Raw genomic sequence first — 23,100 nt, 5'->3', positions numbered from 1 at the left:
AGAAAAAAATAGAAAAAAAAAAAAAAAAAAAGGAAGAAGAAAGAAGAAGGTGGTTTGACATGAGTAATTTTAGAAATTTTTCTTGTGTATCTCTGAAAATGATATGATTTTTCTTTTTTTTGGAACAATGCTTTGAAAATCTTCATTAAAAGGATTGATCCCAAAAATTACAATGGATTTTTAGGATCCAGGAACTCTCTGTTCCATAGTAACAATTCAAAAATACAAAAAGGAATTTGATCAAACCAAGTATCATCACAAAAAGAAACAACTGTTGTTTTAGCAAAGACAAGAGCTGATTCGTTAGAGACTCTCGCCACATGAACAAAAGAGTAGGAACTGAAGTGCAAAACTTCCTGCTTAACAAGAAATAACTGGAACATCAGGCTGCTTAGACATGGATAACTCTTCGCCCTTGAGACATCTCTTGAAATCATCCATCAATCTGACTACATATGCATAAGTCTTGTTTGGATGTTCAAAGACACTTTCAAAAATCATAGCATTTCTTCTCATAAATCCTCCTAGCAATAGTAGCAAAAAGAGCTGTTACAAACCTGTCAAAACGATTTAAAAATGTTGAAAAATGTCTAGAAAAGATGTGGTTTTAAGATTATTACTCGATTAAAATTTAATAGTGATCAATCATAAGCCTAATAATAACTTTAAAAGTCACATTATTTTTAGGAGAACACAAAATAAACTTTTAGCATTGTTCGATACTCTCTTTAGCTAAGAGTAATTTTAGAGGCTATATTTTTATTCTTTTTTTTTCCTTAAAATTGATGTAATTTTTAAAATTATCATTAAATTTGAGGTGAATCACAATTAAATTTTGGTAAGGCTAGTAAACTTAAAAAAGAAAAAAGAAAAAGAAAAAGATGATCGTAGTCTTCCCAGACTCCTACTTGGCTTGAGAGGGAGCCCACTTAGACACAAATAGTGGCAATTGCCATCATCAAACATGTCTCCCCCTGTTTCCATTCCACATTCCGCGTACTCTGATTCCAAAGATTCGATCTCCTCCTGCCAATTGCCATGTTTGGCTTTCAAGCTCGTAGTTTTTATAAACTCTGTTTGATATCCTTAGCAGCGTTTTTCTTAGTACAGATAGCCATGAATATCGCAGAATCTTTGTCATCTTGCAGTTCCAACACTACAGGCCCTGTGATTCCCACAATCCCTTTGGTCAGCTTCCTCGAACGTGTCCAAGAAACCGCTCTCCGCACCTTTGGAGCGTCACAATTTGACCCAAAACGTTACGTTGATCTCTCACTGAAGTTCGAGTTGTCCAAGACTCAGGAGGCTTTTGATAAGCTTCCAAAGTCTGGAAACGGGTCGGTATCGGTTAAGGAGTTAAATGGGTTTATAGAGGAGTACTTTGAGGGCGCAGGGGATGATATGGTGCAGGCTGAGCCAGTGGATTTTGTACCGGAGCCGGAGGGGTTCTTGCCAAATGTGAAGAGTAAGGAGGTGAGAGCCTGGGCTCTGGAGGTGCATGCTTTGTGGAAGAATTTGAGTAGGAAGGTATCTGATGAGGTCGTGAAGCGGCCAGAGTTTTCTACTTTGCTTCCTCTGCCCAAGCCTGTTATAATTCCTGGGTCACGGTTTAGAGAGGTCTATTACTGGGATTCTTATTGGGTAATTAGGTGAGTTTTCTGTTAACTTTTTGTGTTTTGCGTTTGGGTTTGATCATATATTGTAAATGTTCTCGATTAATGGTGGGGATCTTGAGTGTTTTTGCTATGTAAGGTAGAGAGTACTTGGTGATTCAGATTCTAATGCATTATGCATGGTGATTATAAAAATTTCTGCACTGGTTTGAAAAAAAAATGGTTTAATTAAATTCCTATAAAGGGTTAATAGAACTTGGTGATCCAGATTCTAATACATAGCAACTGTAGGAGTTTAATGCATTTGTTTGAAGCTCCTGTGTAATTAAGCAGCATGAATGCTAATGCTGGACCCATAGTCAGTAGGGAGCAAGAGTTGTTTTCTGTTCATTTTCTTCCTAGGGGGACTTGTTTCTTAGCTAGTGATTTATTTATTTTCCGTTTTCGATTCCATTGTTGGGTGAGAAAGGGGCTATGTGGAGCATTCCTTAATGGGATCAAGATTGATGTCTATTTTTGGTGCAGGGGCTTGCTAGCAAGTAAGATGTATGAGACTGCAAAAGGAATTGTGACTAATCTTATTCACTTCATAGAACAATATGGTCATGTTCTTAATGGTGCAAGGGCGTATTACACTAACAGAAGGTAACTTTTCTTTTATTTCTTGCTTGTGTTGTTTTATTGTATTTTATGTGCCATTGTATTCCGTATTGTTGATTCTTAATTATCTTCCTCATTTTGAATATATGGCATTTTTATTGACTTAAATTAAATATTGCGGTAATTGTCATTGGCTTGTGCTCTTTTACATGATATAAATATCATTTCCCTTTTTTCTTTCCAGTTTCCTTGTTATGTTAAACGAAAATAAAAATTATTTCTTTGTCGTTCAATTTCTTAATAGTCAACAAGCTTGATGCACGTTGAGTTTCATTTCACATAGCCCTTATTAGGTAAATAGTGGTGCAGTCAGATTGTTAATAATGAGGACTTGTTGTCTAAAAGCTTACAACGCCATATATATGCTGCAGGCTATAAGGCCATAAGCCTTATAATTTTTTTTTTTTTTTTTTTTTTATGGGTAATTGTAACTCAATTCAAAAAAAGCGCAGAGGGGCACAACCTTTATACACAGGAAGTATACAAGACATCCCCTAAATGGGACGAGAAGAGAATAAATTTAAAAAGTCTACAAAAGTAAAAGCATTCAAGCAATGATGGGGCGCTATCCAAATATACAACGTATTAAGCAAACGCTTCCTTAGCTCCACCATTGATGTCTCTATATCTTCAAAGAGCCGCGCATTTCGTTCCCGCCAAATACACCACAATAAACACAATGGAACTAACTGTCAAGCTTCTTTATCACGACCATACCCAACTGACGCGCCCCAATCTTCCTACATATCTCTTGTTGCTGTTTCCGATTCTTGTGAGGGTGGCTAATCGTCTTGATAAGATTCAAAAGGCTTTTCTTTGGGGTGGTATTGGAGATGAGGCCAAATTTCATTTAGTGAAATGGAACATGAATTGTACTCCTTTGCATTCAGGTGGGTTGGGAGTTCACAACTTCATCCAGTTTAATCAAGCTCTTCTGGGTAAATGGTTGTGGAGATATGGCAGGGAGAGAGAGGCTTTATGGCGATTGGTAATTGATGCAAAATTTGAGAGCCTAAAGGGTGGGTGGTGTTCGAAAGAGGTATCGGGTTCCTATGGAGTGGGTGTGTGGAAACATTAGGAGGGGATGAGAGAAGTTTTACAATTTTGTTCATTTTGAGGTGAGGGATGGGTCACTTATTAGTTTCTGGCATGATTGGTGGTGTGGGGATAGTTCTTTGAAGCAGTGCTTTCCAGTCCTGTTTAGTATTGCGAGGAACAAAGATGCGATGGTGGATGATAACTTGGTCGTTCATAATGGAGTTATTCAATGGAATGTTCTTTTTACGAGGCAAATCTAGGATTGGGTGATAGAGATAGTTCTTTCTTTCTTCGATCGGATTTACTCCTCTTATGTTCGATATGGAGAGGGTGACAGGTTAGTTTGGAACCCTTCTAAAAAGAGTGTTTTTGAGGTGAGCTCTTATTATGAAGTACTGATTAGAACAAATGGCTCATCTTTTCCGTCGAAACGACCACAAGATAGCTCAATAATTGGATAAAACCTCTTGATTCTTTCCACCACCATCTAGGTGACACCCTCTGCCCGTCTTCACCTTCCACTGCTAGTGGAGTAATGACCATCGGCTCAATACTCTCTAACTCCCCCTTACCATCCCTTACCTTGTCTTGAAGCAAGAGGCCTTCAGGAATATGCTCTAGCAAATTCAAAGAACATTCTAGATTAGCTTCCTCCTCAGCCACCGCCTTTAAAAGAAGACCCAATCTTCATTTTGTCTCTTGTCCCTTCCCAGAGGCATTTCTCCACTTGAGATCCCATTGAAATTGCTCCTGTTTCAATACCCACTTTGCCTTCTTCTGTGGGAAAAATCACCAGCTCAAGAGTCAAGACTGCCTTCTTCATGCCTCTGATCCACTAAATCCACACTAAACCCAAAATTACCCAATACAGCACACAACTGCGAACTAGATGCCTGAGGAGCCAACAATAAACCTCCACCATCTTCAGACAAAGCCCTAGTATCTCATTTTCCAATGACAGAAGCATATGAGCTGAACCTAGACTGACGAGAGCCATCTGATTCCAACCCAAGATTTGTGACTGCTAACTCCTCCGACTGTCTATTGGCTAACTACAAGACTTTCAGCTCTCCTTCCCCACTACACAACACCTCCTTTGACGCCGGAGAGGTGTCCTCTTCCCCAACCATCGAAGAAACAGCGTCCTTCTCCCTGCTCTGACTTGTTCCCGCATCCGGTTTGGCCTGCCCCTGCTTAACTTTCCAAACAGCCGAAGAATGATGATTTCGTAATTTCCGACGTTGATAAACCCGGCCAGAAAAGCCTGGTCTAAATGCGGACTTCGAAATGGCAGAACCCAGACCTAACGACTCCGACTATATAGCGGAAGTAGAAGCACCGGTGTCCAATGAGAAATGGGGAGTTGGAATAGGACGAAGAACCGAACCAGCCTTAGTCTTAATCATAATCTTGGGCCTCTTGATGGGAAACTGCATAGGGGCTTTACCTTTACATAGTTGGGCTGTCTCTAAAGGACCTCTGGTCGAAGAGGGGCTTGTGGGCATCATGGATTTGGGTGGAGGAAGTCTGGAGCCCAAGGAATTAGACTAGGTCTTGGGTAAAGAGTTAGGACCGGGAAACTTTGGGCCACTACCCATCAAATCATCTTCCAGCAGGTGCAAACCTTTCAGACAATTCCCAATTTCCACTTGCAACTTCTCCAACGTCTTCTTGATGCTGTGTAGATCAAGGCAATCACCGAAATGTGACTTGCGTGACGTAGAGGGCAACATATAGGGGCTAGAGCCCGCCACCCTACCCCTTAGGCTTGAAGCAGACTCTCTTTCCGACAAAGCAGAGAGAGTCGTCGGAGTTGTCATCTATAAATTATCCTTCACCGGAAAAGCCTTCACCATCTTTTCTATCTTCATCACAGCAGGTTTTGCCGTAGACAACTTTGCCGTTAAAAGCGCCTGATTACGACAGCCCTTCGCCGGAGATGTCGCCCGGGCCTAGATATCTTTCTCCGTAACAGAATATGATGCCTTATCTTCCGGCAGAGAAGCTCTCAGAACTTCAGCAAAGCTCCTCCTCATCTCGGAATGAGGCTTAGGTTGTGACACTTCCTTTACTTGTAAATGCTTCGAGTAGCTTGTACTGCCAACATGCAAATTGTTAAAAGCTAAACGAAGCTCCTCCCCGAAACGCTTCCACCCTTCACCAAATTTCCCTTTAGGCACCAAGACAGAACCTTTCCTTCTTCTACCCTCAAATTCTTTTATGGTCAAAAAGTAACCATGCCTCTTGGTGCATTGCTGCGCAAGAATCCGAGGAAAGCCCGAAACAGATTGATTCCCGAACACTCTACAATTATGAACCGTAACCAGATCATGAAAAGACTTAAGCAACCAAGTAGCCTCATCTTTGCCTATAAGAATGGACCTCGTCACTCCTTTGCGTTTTTCATGGATCCTAATGCTTGTGAAACCACCCACCACCGACAAAGCAAACTCCTTTGACTCAACTGACCACCAACCCGACGAACTCACCATTGCGAGAAAGAGAACCGATTTAAGAAAAAGTTAACCCAGTGTCTTCAGAAGTGTTTTATAATCATCCCTTATAAATTTTTTCAGGCCATTAATATAAAGTCGGAATCTTAAATTTAAACTGTTTTTGCTATCTGTTCATGATATATAAAATGAATAGTCTACAACTTGTCTTGAATTGAAAGATACGAGGATGCATATACATTTTCATTCTTTTAAATTGGGCAATAAAGCTTTCAGCATGTGTATAACACTTTGTGGCTTAATCACCTGATTCTCAAGTTTTCTTTTTTGTTTTTTTCCCTTGACATTTTGTTTTATAAATCTCACTTAAACAAATATCTTTTACATAAGTTCATCTGCATTCTAAATTTCTAATTGCTCTATTGGATTTAAACCACAAAGTTGGGGTTACCTTTGGCAGCCAGCCTCCCCTCCTGAGTTCTATGGTTTATGAGATATACAATAGGACTGGCGATATGCAATTGGTTAAAAAATCTCTCCCTGCACTGCTCAAAGAGTATCACTTTTGGAGTTCAGGTACAACAAGATATATTTTACTTAGTCTCTTGATTGCCTTTTCTTTGTTTTTTGGAGTGGAACTATGTTTAAATTTCTTTCTTAGATTTATTTTCCATGGCCTAACTTTTTTACTTTTTCCTTTTCTGCTGTCAATAGGAATACATAAGGTGACTATTCATGATGTTCATTCATCCAGTCACACTTTAAATAGGTATTATGCAATGTGGAACAAGCCAAGACCTGAATCTTCAATCATTGTGTGTCCTTCTCTCAAGCTTACATTCCTTAGCATAGGATATGTTTTATGTATAAATTGTGGAGAAGATGACAGGTGAATCTTTAACTGGTTTTTATCTCACAGGACAAGGAATCTGCTTCCAATATCTCAAGTATTTCTGCAAAACAGCAATTCTTCCGTGAAGTGGCTTCAACCGCTGAGTCTGGCTGGGATTTTAGCACAAGATGGATGAGGTAATAATTTGCTCTTGAGAATTCTAATCATCTGTACTGATACCTATTTTTTTTTTTGCTTTTTCCATATCAATGCCGATAAGTTAGAGTTCCATCTTACATTGTTGTGCTATGTATAATTTGAAGAAGTCTATGATTTTTGTTTCTTGCAAATTCACAACTTCCAAACAGTTAAAATTCAGGCCAAGTTCAAATTAGTTTGCAGCCAACTTTAATACTCTGGGTATCCTAATGACCTTACAATTGGGGGAAATTTTCTCTACTTTAATATATTGTATAATCTATTATAGAGTGAGATGCCCTTGAAGTAGTTGCTGCACATCAAATTAGTTAGTCTATTTGGGAGGTTCTGAAGGCAATGCATATAGAAAAAGGGGTTCATGGGTGAGTGCTGATTTGTGTTCATAAGCATGAATTCTAGCCAGAAATTCTTTATTGATATAAACGAATGAGGGAAGTGCTAAGGACTAATGAGCATGCAAAACGAAGTCTCATGAGCTCAGTTGAAAAGCATGGTCTTTCCAAGTCTTCTGTGATTGAAATATCAGAACTATTAGATTCCGCTGCCTAAATTTTGAAATATGCTTAGAGCTTCTCAAATTTGAGCTTTTGGATATTTACTAGTTGTTTAATGAAGTGGTAAGGGTTTAGCTTTCTTCTCACAGGAATCCCTTGGATTTCACAACATTGGCTACAACATCAGTTTTACCTGTTGATTTAAATGCATTTATACTCAAGGTATGTCTCATAACACTTTTAAATAGAATCCTTGAAATCAGTAACCCGTTAACATTACTAGAGTTCTGGTACTTTTTGGTTCAGATGGAACTAGACATTTCCTTCTTTGCAAAAATTACTGGAGATTATAGCACTTCTGAGAGCTTCTTGAAAGCTTCTCAAGCCAGACAGAAGGCAATGGAATCTGTTTTCTGGAATGCAAAGATGGGACAATGGCTTGATTACTGGCTCAATGATAGTACATGTGAGGTGGAGTCTCGATACAAATGTTTGTGGTGTCTGAAGTTAGTAATTCTTCTGCAGTTCTCCTGATTCTTCATTTTCATACTTTTAGGGAACTCAAACTTGGAAAGCTTGCAACCAGAATCAGAATGTGTTCGCTTCAAATTTTATTCCTTTGTGGATTGAGTCATTCTACTCAGGTTTGTTACTCTTAATGTCCAACAGGATTAGGTTTACAAATAGGCCAAATGGTGTGATTGGCTGTTCAAGCATAGCTAATCAGTCTTGGGTTGAGGACCTGGTTGAACTTTTATGATGCAAGCTTGAGCTCTATACAAACTCAGTTGTCCCAGTCCAAATGGGCTCATGTTGATAAGTTGAATCTTCTTTTTGGAGCTAAGTTTGCTCGTATCTTGGTCTAATTAAGGGGGCTATTTATAAGTCTTGAACTCCTGAAAAGTTCAAGAAGGTTATATTTGAAAGTGAGATAATGTCCCACCAAATAAAAGCGCTACAACATTTAGATTTCCAGTCACGGTTCTGATCTCCTACTTCTACGGCCTCAATTAGTGACTTTAACAAACCACGAACATGGACATCATATTTTGCTCTAAGTTAATATTGGTATGTGAATTTATATAAGTGTGTCAGGTTCTTGCAAGTTGTTTAAAGTTGTTCTGCTATTAGCAGAATAGCACAGACCTCTTTGGTTCACCATAATTTAGTCACAACTGAGTTCAGCTTAGCTCTCTCTTGCTCCTCTGATAGCTAAAATTATAACTTTAGCTCGGGTCAGATTGCTTAGGCTAGTGAATGTGCAAAGCTGGAGCTGTTCATGAGTAGCTTGGTTTTTCTGAAACATATGCAATTGACTGACAGATAATAATAAGAATGGCAACATTGTTTTTCTGTTAGAAATTCCAAAGCCTATCCCAATTTGTGTTGAGTTGTTTATTAGGTTACTAGCATTGATCCCTAAGTAATAGTACAGATGTAACTGCAATCAAGGACAGGAAACGGGTGCACTCTTTCCACAATTCCTTCAGTAATAATACTTCCTGGGAATGAGGTTATGTTGGCCTGAGTTGCTGATATAGATAAGCCATCATGGAAGGATAATTTGAACCCCCTGCTGAGAATTATTCTGAAGTGTTCACCCAATGTATTTCTTGGGTATAAATAAATGAAATATATAGCTTCATTTCAAACTTTGAATGCAGATTACTTTTGCAACATATACTTGTACTATTTTGTGTTGCACGTTGATGAATACTAGGAATGCTTGTGTTTTTTTACATATATGAAGATCCTTCTCTGATGGAGAAAGTCTTGAGAAGCTTCCAAAGTTCTGGCCTTCTTGGTGCTTTTGGGATTGCAACTTCTTTGAGAAATTCAGGAGAACAATGGTTAGTAACCAGTTTAAAATTAATCTTCACTGTTTGCATATTACAATACCCTTTTCTTTCATTTAGTAGTCCATGACCTTATACAACTTGTACAATAGGGACTTTCCAAATGGTTGGGCCCCGCTTCAACACATGATAGTTGAAGGTCTAGCTAGATCTGGATCAAAAGAAGCAAGTTCATTGGCCGAAGACATTGCTGTGAGGTGGATCAGAACCAACTATGCTGCCTATAAGAAAACAGGCACAATGCATGAAAAATATGATGTGTCAAAGTGTGGAGAATTTGGAGGTGGAGGTAAATATGTACCCCAGGTATTCATTAAACTTTTCTGGAAAGCATGTTTGATCGAAATGGATTGTTTGCTACTATGAACATTCCTGTTACAAAAGAAATGGTCTGTTTATTTTCTTCCTCCTGATCTAAATGTTTTTCATTTTGGATATGTTGCATTGCAGACTGGTTTTGGCTGGTCAAATGGAGTTGTTTTGGCTTTTTTGGAAGAGTTTGGATGGCCTCAAGACCGAACAATACATTGCTAATTAAGCTGGATATGAATGGTATGTAAGGCTATATTTTAGTTGACCGTCGATTGTTGTTGACCAGTGTGTGGGTCAGTGGAGGATTATGTGCGGTGGGTGTATTTGAATTTGTCAGCAGGTTGAGTTAAATTAGTCAAAAAGCTTCATCTCTTTTTATCATTTCCATGGGCTTTACTCATAATGAAAACCACTTAAATTCCACCTTTGCTTGAGGACTTTTTTGAGCCTCTCCCGGCTTGTTTCTTATCATCTTCAATAGTTGTATGGACACATCAGGAAAATATATATATATATATATATATATATATATATATATATTTGGAATGTTGTTATGATAATAAAGTGAGGGATTAGCATGTCATAGTATCTACTTTTGTTGCGAAGTCAATGCTGCATTAGGAGTACTAATAAGTTAGTATCTATTCCTACATTTTATTATATGTCAGTGTTGCAGTTGGATTACATATGGTAGTCTTGTAGTTGATTACATATTATATGGTTGTCGTACAATTGAGATGATGTGGCAGTAAAAATCAATCCTTAATATATATATACATATTTTATAAAGTGCTGATCCAATGGCTGATTTTTACTGTTACATTATCAAGTTGTATGACAATCGTACAACAGTCTACTAAATAGTAATATTCATGTTTGATTGATACGGATCGCTTGCTACTATGAACATTCATGTTACATAAGAAATGGTCTATCTGTTGCATTTGCAAACTGGTTTTGGCTTTTTTTGGAGGAGTTTGGATGGCCTCAAGACCATATACTTTTTTTGGAGGAGTTTGCAGACTGGTTTTGGCTGGTCAAATGGGGTTGTTTTAGCTTTTTTGGAGGAGTTTGGATGGCCTCAAGACCGAACAATACATTGCTAATTAAGCTGGATATGAATGGTTTGAAGGCTACATTTCAGTAGACTGTCGATTGTTGTTGACCAGTGTGTAGGTCAGTGGAGGATTATGTGCGGTGGGTGTATTTGAATTTGTCAGCAGGTTGAGTTAAATTAGTCAAAAAGCTTTATTCCTTTTTATCATTTCCATGTGCTTGAGGACTTTTTGAGCCCCTCTCTCTCGCGGCTAGTTTCTAATCTTCAATAATTGTACGGACACATCAGGAAAAAAGTAAAACAATGGGATGTTATGATAATAATGTGGGTTTTGTTGTGAAATGAGTGTTGCATTAGGAGTACTAATAAGTTAGTATCTATCTTTACATTTTATTATATGTTAGTGTTGTAGTCGGATTACATATGGTACTCATGTAGTTGATTACATATTGTAATCTTGTATTTTGTTTTATCTTTATTATTAGTGTCGGTGTGGTATTAGAATTAAATGTTAGAATCAGTTGGGTTGTAGCACTGCGGTGCATTTATATGTATGTAAGGGGTGAAACTCTAAGTCGTATAGGAGTTTATCTTCTAGCCGAGTGTGAGTTATTTCCAAGTAGGTGTCATTAAAGAGTTCTACTTAAAGTCTAAATTTTGCATTCCTTCTATTTAAACGATATTATTGAATGAACAAAGAATCAAAAAAATTTATCTCAAACATGTCTAAGTTTTTTTAAAATCTAAAAGGTCTAGGTTTTCTCAGAATTTAAAGTATAAGTTTTTTCAGAATCTAAGATTTAGTTTCTTTCAAAATCTAATAATTTATAAATTTTTATGTCAATTCATAAATAACCAATAGAAAAATAAGACTTTTTGTGATACCTAAACCTTAGAATAAATGGTTTTCATGACGTGTAATGGAAGCTTCTAGCCACACTTTGACGTTTGACCATTTAATAGAATAAAATGTCTTTTAATATGTGATATGATGGAAGCTTTTTATGATGCTTAAACGATTCGATAGGAATAATTTCATGGCATTGCTTTGAAGAAAAAAAGAATAGCTTCATGACGTAACCTTATGACGTGTGATAAAAGGTTTTTGTCGCACAAACCACATAATAATGAGAACATTTTCTATATAAGATAACAAGATAAAATTAAAAGGATAATTCTTTATGTAAAATCAAAATCAAAATTTTTGTTATCCATCTTTTATTTTTTTTGTTCTCAAAACACAAAAGACTCATAAAAACATATATTTTTTTTTAATGTGATATTTATGTGATAAGTTAAATGATTTCTTATAAACATAACTAATAGATAAGAATATCTTCTCTAAAATTCCTTATATATTTTACAAAGTAAATTTCCTCAAATTATAAGAATTTTTGTTTAAATTAAATGGTTAAGATTTTGTGTTAAGACCTTCTGTTATTAGATTGTCTAAATAACAAGTGATTCTCATCCTAAAACCATATCCAAATTTATTAGCTCTTCTAGCTAAATATTTATTAATTCATTATCTATCGTATATATTTTTGATTTAAAAATTGATAAATACTTATTTACTTTGATAAAATGCCAACTATATAATTTAAAAATAATTATTAGAATTTAAAAAGACTTGCATACAATTTAAAAATAATCAAGATGCCTTCCTTTGAAAAGTGAACCATTGGTCCTTAAACTGTAAGCAATCTGGCAAACGCACGCATTGTCAGTCCAAATTACCGGCTTTCCTACTTTGTCGTTGTCCTTGTCCTCTTGATCAATTATGTATATAATGTCTATTTTCACGTACTCTGATCCCAAAGAGTCGCTCTTCTCAGTCTTCTCCAACTATGATGGGCTTTCAAGCTCTTAGCTTTCGGAAACTATGTTTGATATCTTTTGCAGCGTTTTTCTTGGCACCGACAACCATGAATGTCGCAGAATCTTTGTCATCTTGCAGTTCCAACAGTACAGGCCCTGTGATTCCCACAACCCCTTTGGTCAGCTTCCTCGAACGTGTCCAAGAAACCGCTCTCAGCACCTTTGGACCGTCACAATTTGACCCAAAACTTTACGTTGATCTGTCGCTGAAGTTTGAGTTGTCCAAGACTCAGGAGGCTTTCGATAAGCTTCCAAAGTCTGGAAACGGGTCGGTATCGGTTAAGGAGTTAAATGGGTTTGTAGAGGAGTACTTTACGGGTGCAGGGGATGATATGGTGCACGCTGAGCCAGTGGATTTTGTGCCGGCGCCGGAGGGTTTCTTGCCAAAGGTGAAGAGTAAGGAGGTGAGAGCCTGGGCTCTGGAGGTGCATGCTCTGTGGAAGAATTTGAGTAGGAAAGTCTCTGATGAGGTCGTGAAGCGGCCAGAGTTTCATACTTTGCTTCCTCTGCCCAAGCCTGTCATAATTCCTGGGTCACGGTTTAGAGAGGTCTATTACTGGGATTCTTATTGGGTAATTAGGTGAGTTTTCTGTTACTTTTGTATTTTGCTTTTGGGTTCGATCATATATTGCATATGTTCTTGATTAATGGTGGGGGGTCTTGGGTTTTTGCTAAGTAATGTAGAAAGTACTTTGGTGATTCAGATTCTAATGCATGGTAATTATAAAAGTTTCTGCACTTGTTTGAAAAAAAGAAGGTTCAATTGAATTCCTATACAGGGTTTATAGTATCTGGGTCAGATTCTAATGCATAGCAATTGTAGGAGTTTAATGCATTTGTTTGAAGCTCATGTGTAATTAAGCTGCTTGAAGTGCTATTGCTGGTCCCATAGTCAGTTGGAAGCAAGAATTGTTGTCTTTTCTTTTTCTTTGGGGAGGGGGGAGTGAGATTCAGTCCAATTTAGAAACTATTTTATCTTTTTTTCTTTAGCCGGTTATTTTTTCGTTTTCGTTTCAATTGTTGCGTTGGAAATGGGCTATGTGGAGCATCCCTTAATGGGATCAAGATTGATGTCTATTTTTGATGCAGGGGATTGCTAGCAAGTAACATGTATGAGACTGCAAAAGGAATTGTGACTAATCTTATTCACTTGTTAGAAAACTATGGTCATGTTCTTAACGGTGCAAGGGCTTATTACACTAACAGAAGGTAATTGTTCTTTCATTTTTTGTTTTTGTTGTTTAATTGTATTTTGTGTGCTGCTGGATTCCACATTGCTGATTCTTAATTATCCCCATCCTTCTGAAAATATGGCATTTTTATTGACTTTTATAAATGTGTTGGTGATTGTCATTGGCTTGTGCTCTTTTACATGATTTAAGAATCATTTCCCTTTTCTTCTGGAGTACGATATGTTAAAAGAAAAAAAAAACTATTTCTTAGTTATTCAATTTCTTAATAGGCAACAAGCTTGATGCACTGTGAGTTTCATTTTACATAGTAATTATTAGGTCAATAGTGGTGCAGTCAGATTGTTAATAATGAGGACTTGATGTCTAAAAGCTTACAACGCCATATATATGCTGCAGGATATAAGGTCGTAAGCCTTATAAATTTTTGCAGGCCATTAATATAAAGTCAGAATCTTAAATTTAAACTGTTTTTGCTATCTGTTCATGATAAATAAAATGAATAGTCTACTACTTGTCTTGAAATGAAAGATACGCGGATGCATATACATTCTTTTAAATTGGTCATTAAAGCTTTCAGCATGTGTATAATACATTGTGGCTTAATCATCTGATGCTCAAGTTTTCTTTTTTTTTTATTTTTCTCTCTCGACATTATGTTGTATAAATCTCACTTATGCAAATTTCTTTTAAGTAAGTTCATCTGCATTCTAATTGCTCTATTGGAGTTAAACCAGAAACTTGGGGTTTTCTTTCGCAGCCAGCCTCCTCTCCTAAGTTCTATGGTTTATGAGATATACAATAGGACTGGCGATATGCAATTGGTTAAAAAATCTCTCCCTGCACTGCTCAAAGAGTATCAATTCTGGAGTTCAGGTACGTTAAAATATATTTTACTTAGATATTCTCTTGTTTGTGTTTGCTTTGTTGCTCGGATTGAAATTATGTTTAAATTTCTTTCTTAGCTTTATTTTCCATGGCCTAAACTTTTTAACTTCTTCTTTTCTGCTGTCAATAGGAATACATAAGGTGACTATTCATGATGTTCGTTCTTGCAGTCACACTTTAAATCGGTATTATGCAAAGTGGAACAAGCCAAGGCCTGAATCTTCAACCATTGTGTGTCCTTCTCTCCAACTTAAATGCCTTAGCATAAGATATGTTGTATGTATAAATTGTGGAGAGCATGGGAGGAGTAATCTTTTAGTGGCTCTTATCTCACAGGACAAGGAATCTGCTTCCAATATCTCAAGTATTTCTGCAAAACAGCATTTCTATCGTGAAGTGGCTTCAGCTGCTGAATCTGGCTGGGACTTCAGCACAAGGTGGATGAGGTAATAATTTCCTCTTGAGAATTAGTATGTCTTAGACTCCTCTGTTCAGATAACTATAGTTTTTTCCATATCAATGCTGATAAGTTAAAGTTAAATCTTACATTGTTGTGCTGTCCATAATTTGAAGAAGTATATGAAATTTGTTTGTTGCAAAATTCGCAACTTCCAAACATTTGAAATTCAGGCCAATTACAATTTAGTTTGCAGCCAAAAATTTAATATTCTGGGTATCCTAATGACCTTCCAATAGGGGGAATTTTCTCTATTTTAATATATTGTATAAGCTATTGTAGAGTGGGATACCCTTCAAGTAGTTGCCTCATGTTACGTGCCTACGTAACGTGGGATGAAAAAGTATTAAAAATGATAGATTTTGGTAGGATAATTCAAGAAATCCTAGGCATTCATAATTAAGGGTAATTCGAAGAACACTAAACCTTCCAAAACAACTACTAGAGTTGAATAATAAACTTCTTTGATTGCTTTGTTCCTCAAGCCCCAGGCTTTTATAGCCTTACAAGACTTCAGCTATTATAATTAAACAATTGAGGCACAAATAAAACTCCTACTACTAAGTGAACTATTACTACTAAAAGAGATAACAAGCTACCTCTCTGTTTATGCTACTGGAAGTCTAGGAAATAGAACCTACAACTAGAATTCTAATGAAAGTAGCTAGAAATAGAAACCATAAACGTAATGAAACTAGAAGACATCTTGCTGCTTGTTTATTCTGAGGACTATGGAAAGAGTCCTCATCCCTTTGCACTCCATTAGACCCGTAACACCTCACATCAAATTAGTTAGTCTATTTGGGAGGTTCTGAAAGCAATGGATTAAAAAAAAAAGGGTTTATGGGTGTGTGCTAATTTGTGTTTATAAGCATGGTCTTTCCAAGTCTTATGTGATTGAAATATCAGAACTATTAGGTCTCACTGCCCAAATTTCGAAATATGGTTATAGGTTCTCAAATTTGGGTTTTTGGATATTTACAAATTGTTTAATGAAGTAGTGAGGGTTTAGCTTTCTTCTCACAGGAATCCCTTGGATTTCACAACAATGGCTACGACATCTGTTTTACCTGTTGATTTAAATGCATATATACTCAAGGTATTCCTCAGAACACTTTTAAATAGAATCCTTGAAATTAGTTACCTGTTAACATTACTAGAGTTGTGGTACTTCTTGATTCAGATGGAACTAGACATTGCCCACTTGGCAAAAGTTGCTGGAGATTATAGTACTGCAGAGAGCTTCTTGAACGCTTCTCGAGCCAGACGGAAGGCAATAAAATCTGTTTTCTGGAATGCAAAGATGGGACAATGGCTTGATTACTGGTTCAATGATAGTACATGTGAGGTAGAGTCTCGATACTAAAGTTTGTGATGTCTGAAGTTACTAATTCTTCAGCACTTCTCCTGATTCTTCGTTTTGATACTTTTAGGAACCTCAAACTTGGGAAGTTTGCAACCAGAATCAGAATGTATTTGCTTCAAACTTTGTTCCTTTGTGGGTTGAGTCATTCTACTCAGGTTTGTTACTCTTAATGCCCAACAGGAATGGGTTTACAAATGTGCTAAATGGTATGATTGGCTGTTCAAGCATGGCTAATCAGGCTTGGGTTGGGGACCAGGTTGAACTTTATGATGCAAGCTTGAGCTCCATACAAGCTCAGCTGTCCCAGTCCAAATGGGGCTCATGTTGATAAACTGAATCTTCTTTTTGGAGCTAAGTTTGTTCGTATCTTGGTCTAAATAAATATGAGCCCATTGATAAGTCTAGAACTCTTGATAAGTTGAAGAAGGTTTTATTTGAAAGTGAGATAGAGTCCAACCAAACATAAGCGCTTTACAAATCATTTAGATTTCAAGTCATAGTTCTGACCTCTTACTTCTGTGGCCTCAATCAGTGACTTGAGCAAACCATGGATGTGGACAATGTATTTTGCTCTAAGTTAATATTGGTATGTGAATTTATAAGCATGGATTGTTCTGTTATTAGCTGAATGGCACAGACCTCTTTGGTTCACCATATTTTAGTCACAACTGAGTTGTCTCTTGCTCCTCTGATAGCTAAAATTAGAACTTTTAACTCAGGTCAGATTGCTTAGGCTAGTGAATGTGCATAGCTGGAGCTGTTCATGAGCTTGGTTTTTCTGAACCATATACATAACTGACAGATGATAATGTGAAGGACAACATTGTTTTTTGTTAGAAATTCCAGAGCCTATCCCATTTTGTGTTGACTTGTTTAATAGGTTACTAGCATTGATCCCCAAGTAAGGGTACAGATGTAACTGCAATCAATGACAGGAAGCAGGTGCACTCTTTCCACAATTCCTGTAGAAATAATACTTCCTGGGAATGAGGTTATGTTGGTTTGAACTGCTGAGATAGACAAGGTTTGAGCCCAAAGTGAGGGGAAGTGTTAAAGTATTAATAAAATAATTAAATTATCCCTTCCTATAAGCTTAAGTTTTTGGAATAAGTGATAATTTAATATGATATTAGAGCAGAGATCTTGAATTCGACCCTTATCTCAGTCATTTATCTCCCATTTCAATCAAATATTTCACATGTTGGACCCTATCTATTAAAAAGAGAGTTTGAACCCACACGCGAGAGGGAGTGTTAAAGTATTAATTAAATAATTAAATTTACCCAACCTATAAACTTAAGCTTTTGAAATAAGTGGTGATTTAACACAGGGCACCATGAAAGAATAATTTTATCCCCTTGCTGAGAATTATTATGAAGTGTTCATCGAGTGTATTTCCTGGATATAAATAAATGAAATATATTGCTTCATTTCAAACTTTGAATGCACATTACTTTTGCGACATTTACTTGTACCATTTTTTGTTGCACATTGATGAATACTAAGAATGCTTGTGTGGTTTACATAGATGAAGATCCTTCTCTGGTGGAGAAAGTCTTGAGAGGCTTCCAAAGTTCTGGCCTGCTTGGTGCTTTTGGGATTGCAACTTCTTTGAAAAACTCAGGACAACAATGGTTAGTACTGGTTTAATTCATCGTCGCTGGATCTTTATGTGGGAAAAGATTTAGATTCATTGCAAATCAAAGAGCGAAAGGGGGGGGAGGTTTGTCTAAAGGGGAGGAGGAAACATTTGCATATTACAATACCTTTTTGTCTTTAATTTAGTAGCCCATGACCTTATTCAACTTGTACAATAGGGACTTTCCAAATGGTTGGGCCCCACTTCAACACATGATAGTTGAAGGTCTAGCTAGATCTGGATCAAAAGAAGCAAGGTCATTGGCCGAAGACATTGCTGTGAGGTGGATCAGAACCAACTATGCTGCCTATAAGAAAACAGGCACAATGCATGAAAAACATGATGTGACCAAGTGTGGAGAATTTGGAGGTGGTGGAGAATACGTACCCCAGGTATTCGTTAAACTTTTTTGGAAAGAATGTTTGACGAGTAATGCTATTTAGTAGAATGTTATATGACTGTCATACAATTGAGATAATGTGGCAATGAAAATCAACCCTTAATATATAAATTTTTTATAAAGTGTTGATCCAATGACTGATTTTCACTATTACATTATCAAGTTGTATGACAATCATACAACAGCCTACAAAATAGTAATATTCATGTTTGATTGACACGGATTGCTTGCTATTATGAACGTTCATGTTACATAAGAAATGGTCTATCTGTTGCATTGCAGACTGGTTTTGGCTGGTCAAATGGAGTTGTTTTGGCTTTTCTGGAGGAGTTTGGATGGCCTCAAGACCGAACAATACATTGCTAGTGATCTCGGAGTTTGCAAGCATAGACATATTGCTATTTGCCTCACTAGCACATTTTTAATAACAAGGCTTTTCCTTGCAGGAAGCTAGCCAGTAAATAAAAGCATGGCAATGAATTACAGTGATTTTATTTCATAATCTTGAATTCAAGACATATATGCTAATGAGGAGACTGAATCAAAATTCTCAAAACTTATTCATGAATTCCATATTCCACCCACTACCAGTGGAAAAATTCAAAATTCATGACTTCCAATTTATTCAAATAAAGGGCATCCTACCTTTTCCATATCTCAATTTCCAAAACCATAGAGTAATGCTAGACCTATAACCCTTTTACAACTCTCCCCTTTTGTTCGAACGAGACAATGCGACTTGGCATTGTCACGTAAGGCACTCGAAAAAATTTACCAAATGAAATGAGAGAGTTGTAAAAGGGTTGTACGTCTAGCATTACTCAAAACCAAATAGTCAACTTCCTTATCTCATTAGCTCAACAACTTTCCCCTTAAAAAGTTTCCATAGGCCCCAAAAATTAACTGTTGCAGCCTAATCCACAACCATATCCGCTTTCATTTGTAGGTGGAGTTTTTAAAATTTTGATCAATGTTGTAAATAATCTAAAGTTCAAGATGAGGAACATCTTCTTTGATTTAGAATGAACTGAAATGCAGCTAGATTTTGAAATTTTCTCTTTTGCTCTGTTTTTCATCCTTATGCAAGGAGCATTCAATTCTGGATAAAACTCTAATGGTAAAAAACATATCAAGTTATATCCTTGGTTGCTTTAAATTCAGTTCTTGGATTTGTGATCCTACTTCATACACTCAAAAAGTTTTTGCTTAGAGCATTCATTTCCTCTTTTTTTTAAAAAAAAATAAAAAATAAAAAATAAATTAATTATTTAATTTTTTTAAAAGTAGCTGAGAGACTCTTTAAATTAATTGGTATGGAAAATGGTTGGATACTAGTTTATGTATGTTGAAACTCTAAATTTTTGTTCTCAAAACAAAAATATTAACAAACAATTCATATCTACCTAATTTTTATCACTAGTGAAAGGTTAGTCAGATTGTACTATCTTTATTATTAGAGAGGCACCAGATCGATGATAGGCCCCTCTTAACGTGAAAATGTGGTAGTTCTCGTATTGCAAATTAGGACTGTCAATTTTTGACATATGCGCTAATTTTCGACAAAATTAGCAGGTTAAGGTTGAGTGATCTGACTATTTTAATTAAATGGATCGGGTTATGATTGACCTATATAGTCTTGTACCCCCATACTTCGACACAATCCGACCCAACGCGCAAACACGAATTACCACCCTACTACGAATGAGCTGCCTATGAGCTTCAACCCATATATGAGCTTCATTTCTGTTCTAAAAGATAGGTGTATGACTTTATTTTTGAGATCTCAATTCTACCTACTTTGTTGCTCCAGTTTCACCAATTCAACTTCACATCCTCGGTTCCTCATTCCCATAAAAACCACATCATTTCGAAAACGTTCTACAAATCTTCCCACATCAACTTTGCCTTCAAAAACTCAACTTTACCCTACAAAATTCTGTCATATAAACAAGCCCCTAAACTAAGAGTTGCTCACCTTATGTTTTACTGTTTTCAAGATGAATGGGTACATGTTTTTCGTTTATTCAGTACCAACCCCAGTCCATGACATTAATGCCCTAATGCAATTTGCTGCTTTTAGAGTGCGTTTGGCAATTGGTACTGCAATTTCAAAGATTAAAAGTGTGATTTTAAATTAAATCACAAAAAATATATCGCTTGGGCGTGCTTTTTAAAATAATTGTGATTGGAAAATGTAAAAGGAAAAAAAAAGAAAAAAGAAGAGTTTTACCAAATATATGCTTAACTGCGTTATTTAAAAATCGCATTTTCAAAAATCATTATTTTTAAATCGTAAACCTGAATGGATCTTTAACCCTATAAAGATGAACTAGGAAACGATATTATACATCTCTTTTCTAAATCAACAAAACAATACTAGTCTTACAGTGAATATTTATAAACTTTAGGAAAGAAGGCGAATAGGTTAATTATATTTTGCTAGTACATTACAAAAGATTTCTATAAATTGGAGTATGTGAAGATAAAGTAAGTCTATTAATCAAATCAAAACGAATTACAATTGATTACAATCAAAAGTAAATTCTATAAGAAATATAAACCTAATTAATATGGAATATTAATTCTAATTTGTATCGGTGGCATGTTGGTTTATGTTGCTTTATTTTGCAAATTGTTTCCTTTATTTGGCTGTATTTTACAGGACTCACAGAGAAATTCCAGAAGCACTCCAAATCAATTATAGTTACACTTTGCCTAGACTACAAATCAACTATAGTTACACTTTGACTAGACTACTAATCCAAATTAGAGTAATGCTCTTCATCATCTTCCTATAGTTACACTTCCACTAGACTTTAAAAAAAAAAAAAAACTTTTTAATAAACAAATTAAAAAAATAAAAAATCACTGAAAATTATAAAAAAGAAAAGAAAAGAAAAGAAAAAAAAGCCCCTTTTTTATATTTTATTTTTAATTTTGTTGTTTTTATTTTTATAGATTTATTTTACGCAGATCTCGTAACTCGCCATTGAACTAGAAAAAAAAAAAAAAGCCGGATCTAGCTTCTTATTCTTGCCAATCATTACTGACTCGTAAGAATTAATTAGTGGTAAGAATTTAGAGGATGAGCCCAATCTTGTCAAACTATAAGTTTGAGGATAATTTCTGATGCCAGCCTTCTTTATTCATTGAATACGTTATAGAAAAGTTACAAGACTTATATTTGAACTAAAACTATGACTTCTATTCAGCTACGAATAGCTCCTACATGTCTTCATTGGCTTGGAGTGAAACAAGAACTTGTAAATAAAAGATAAGCCATATCCGGCTAATATGGCATGATAGGAAAGTAAATCTACTGCTACTAGTAATTATCATAGCGTAATGAACTTGGCATTTCTTTTGATATTGGTGGAAAGATAATATCTTTGATGGCCCTATACAACGTACCTATTAAGGTATTTTGAGATTCCACATCCGCTTGAAAGTGTGGCTAAGTTGGATCCACACTTCTTAAGCTATATAATCTTGATATTTGTAAAGGAATACTGCATGAACACATTGTTCCATAATGAAAGTAACGGAGGACGGTGGTTCGAGTGAGAGTAGAGGCGGGGGTGGGGGCAAGGGTGAAGGTGGTGAGGAGGATGGGGGTAAGGGTGAAGGTGGTGAGGCTGGTGCAGAGGATGCTATGCTCATGACGTCTGGTGGTTGGTCCATCGCAGCTAAAGAATATTAAAGATAATATTGAAGCAAGGGAGACGGTGAGAAGCCTATTTATAGCTGCAAGGAGGAGTGGATAAGATATGGTGCCAGATAGGGTTTGCTTCCTCTGCCCAAGCCTGTCATAATACTACTAATGCAACTATACTTACACCGATTTCCAAATCATAGAATCCTAATCCAATTATATATATAGCAGATAGACAATGATCTTCAATCGTCATCATCTCCCTATAGTTACACACAAAAGTTAGGGTTTTAGAAAGACTTACCCAAAGTTCACCAAACTAATACCCAAGGTTTGGGTAGCCTCAAGAAAATTTCAAATAGCCAAACACCTAAAGAAAACACTCAATTAAACTCACATTTACAAGATTTAATCAAAAGTCTCAAATATATGAATTTGGTGTTTTACCTCAAAATGATCGGTAACAACGTAGATCCACACCCGTAGATTACGTTCCCAAAATTGGATTTGAGATTGGACTCATAGAACTTCCTATATCACGATTTTTCACTAAGAAACCTCCCCCCTTTTTCTTTTTCTTTCTTCACGGTCTAATAGAAAGAAAAGAGGCAGTGAGGTGCTTTTTTCTTTTTATTTTTAAGTGAGGCGCGCCTCACTAGTTGTTGTGCCCCACACTTTTATATATATATATATATATATATAAAAGAAAAAGAAAAAGAGGCAGTCGTGCTGCCTCTTTAACTGAAGGGGCGTACGACCCTTCATTCTCCCTTCTATTTTTTTTCTTCTTTTTTTCTTTTTTTATATATTTCTTCCTTTGTTTTCTTATTTCATTTCATTTCTATTTTATTTTATTTTCTATGTTCTTTGGACTTACAAATGTCACTTATATTTTCTTTTCATGGCTATCATTTACAAGTCCATAAGATAAAATAAAACACTTTATTTTATTTTATCACACTTAATAGACTTATTTTTATTTAATCCTAATAAACTCATTAAATATTTTTTTGGACATTACACTTCATAAACCGGATGCAACAACAAACCAACTCAATCTAATTATAACATTACACTTTATTTTATCATATTGAAC

At 36.1% G+C, this 23,100-nt stretch overlaps 2 protein-coding genes across 2 annotated transcripts; both read left to right on the top strand.

The window, feature by feature from the left end:
• The first annotated feature begins 905 nt into the window (after window positions 1-905).
• Window positions 906-9,858, top strand: LOC133853785 (trehalase-like). The gene is made up of 11 exons (XM_062289811.1): window positions 906-1,649; window positions 2,139-2,258; window positions 6,225-6,340; window positions 6,479-6,579; window positions 6,684-6,793; window positions 7,459-7,531; window positions 7,616-7,780; window positions 7,866-7,953; window positions 9,060-9,159; window positions 9,258-9,471; window positions 9,616-9,858. Exons 1-11 carry the CDS (start codon window positions 1,039-1,041, stop codon window positions 9,697-9,699), a joined length of 1,782 nt encoding a protein of 593 aa, XP_062145795.1. The 5' UTR covers window positions 906-1,038; the 3' UTR covers window positions 9,700-9,858.
• A 2,388-nt stretch (window positions 9,859-12,246) lies between these two features.
• LOC133853784 (trehalase-like) lies at window positions 12,247-18,908 on the top strand. The gene is made up of 11 exons (XM_062289810.1): window positions 12,247-12,992; window positions 13,502-13,621; window positions 14,363-14,478; window positions 14,621-14,721; window positions 14,827-14,936; window positions 15,974-16,046; window positions 16,131-16,295; window positions 16,381-16,468; window positions 17,842-17,947; window positions 18,131-18,344; window positions 18,635-18,908. Exons 1-11 carry the CDS (start codon window positions 12,382-12,384, stop codon window positions 18,716-18,718), a joined length of 1,788 nt encoding a protein of 595 aa, XP_062145794.1. The 5' UTR covers window positions 12,247-12,381; the 3' UTR covers window positions 18,719-18,908.
• The last annotated feature ends 4,192 nt before the right edge of the window (window positions 18,909-23,100 follow it).

This window comes from Alnus glutinosa, chromosome 13, assembly GCF_958979055.1.
Source record: "Alnus glutinosa chromosome 13, dhAlnGlut1.1, whole genome shotgun sequence".
NCBI lineage: Eukaryota > Viridiplantae > Streptophyta > Magnoliopsida > Fagales > Betulaceae > Alnus > Alnus glutinosa.
The sequence above is the reverse complement of the archived record's forward strand: the minus strand, read 5'-3'. Positions and strand labels throughout refer to the sequence as shown.

Excerpts from the sequence above, each read along its gene's own strand:
- LOC133853785 (XM_062289811.1), top strand. The coding sequence starts at position 1,039 with ATGTTTGGCTTTCAAGCTCGTAGTTTTTATAAACTCTGTTTGATATCC. Across the intron at positions 7,532-7,615 it reads TAAATGCATTTATACTCAAG|ATGGAACTAGACATTTCCTT; the intron begins GTATGTCTCATA and ends TTTTTGGTTCAG. Across the intron at positions 7,954-9,059 it reads GATTGAGTCATTCTACTCAG|ATCCTTCTCTGATGGAGAAA; the intron begins GTTTGTTACTCT and ends ACATATATGAAG.
- LOC133853784 (XM_062289810.1), top strand. The coding sequence starts at position 12,382 with ATGATGGGCTTTCAAGCTCTTAGCTTTCGGAAACTATGTTTGATATCT. Across the intron at positions 12,993-13,501 it reads GATTCTTATTGGGTAATTAG|GGGATTGCTAGCAAGTAACA; the intron begins GTGAGTTTTCTG and ends TTTTTGATGCAG. Across the intron at positions 13,622-14,362 it reads GCTTATTACACTAACAGAAG|CCAGCCTCCTCTCCTAAGTT; the intron begins GTAATTGTTCTT and ends TTTCTTTCGCAG.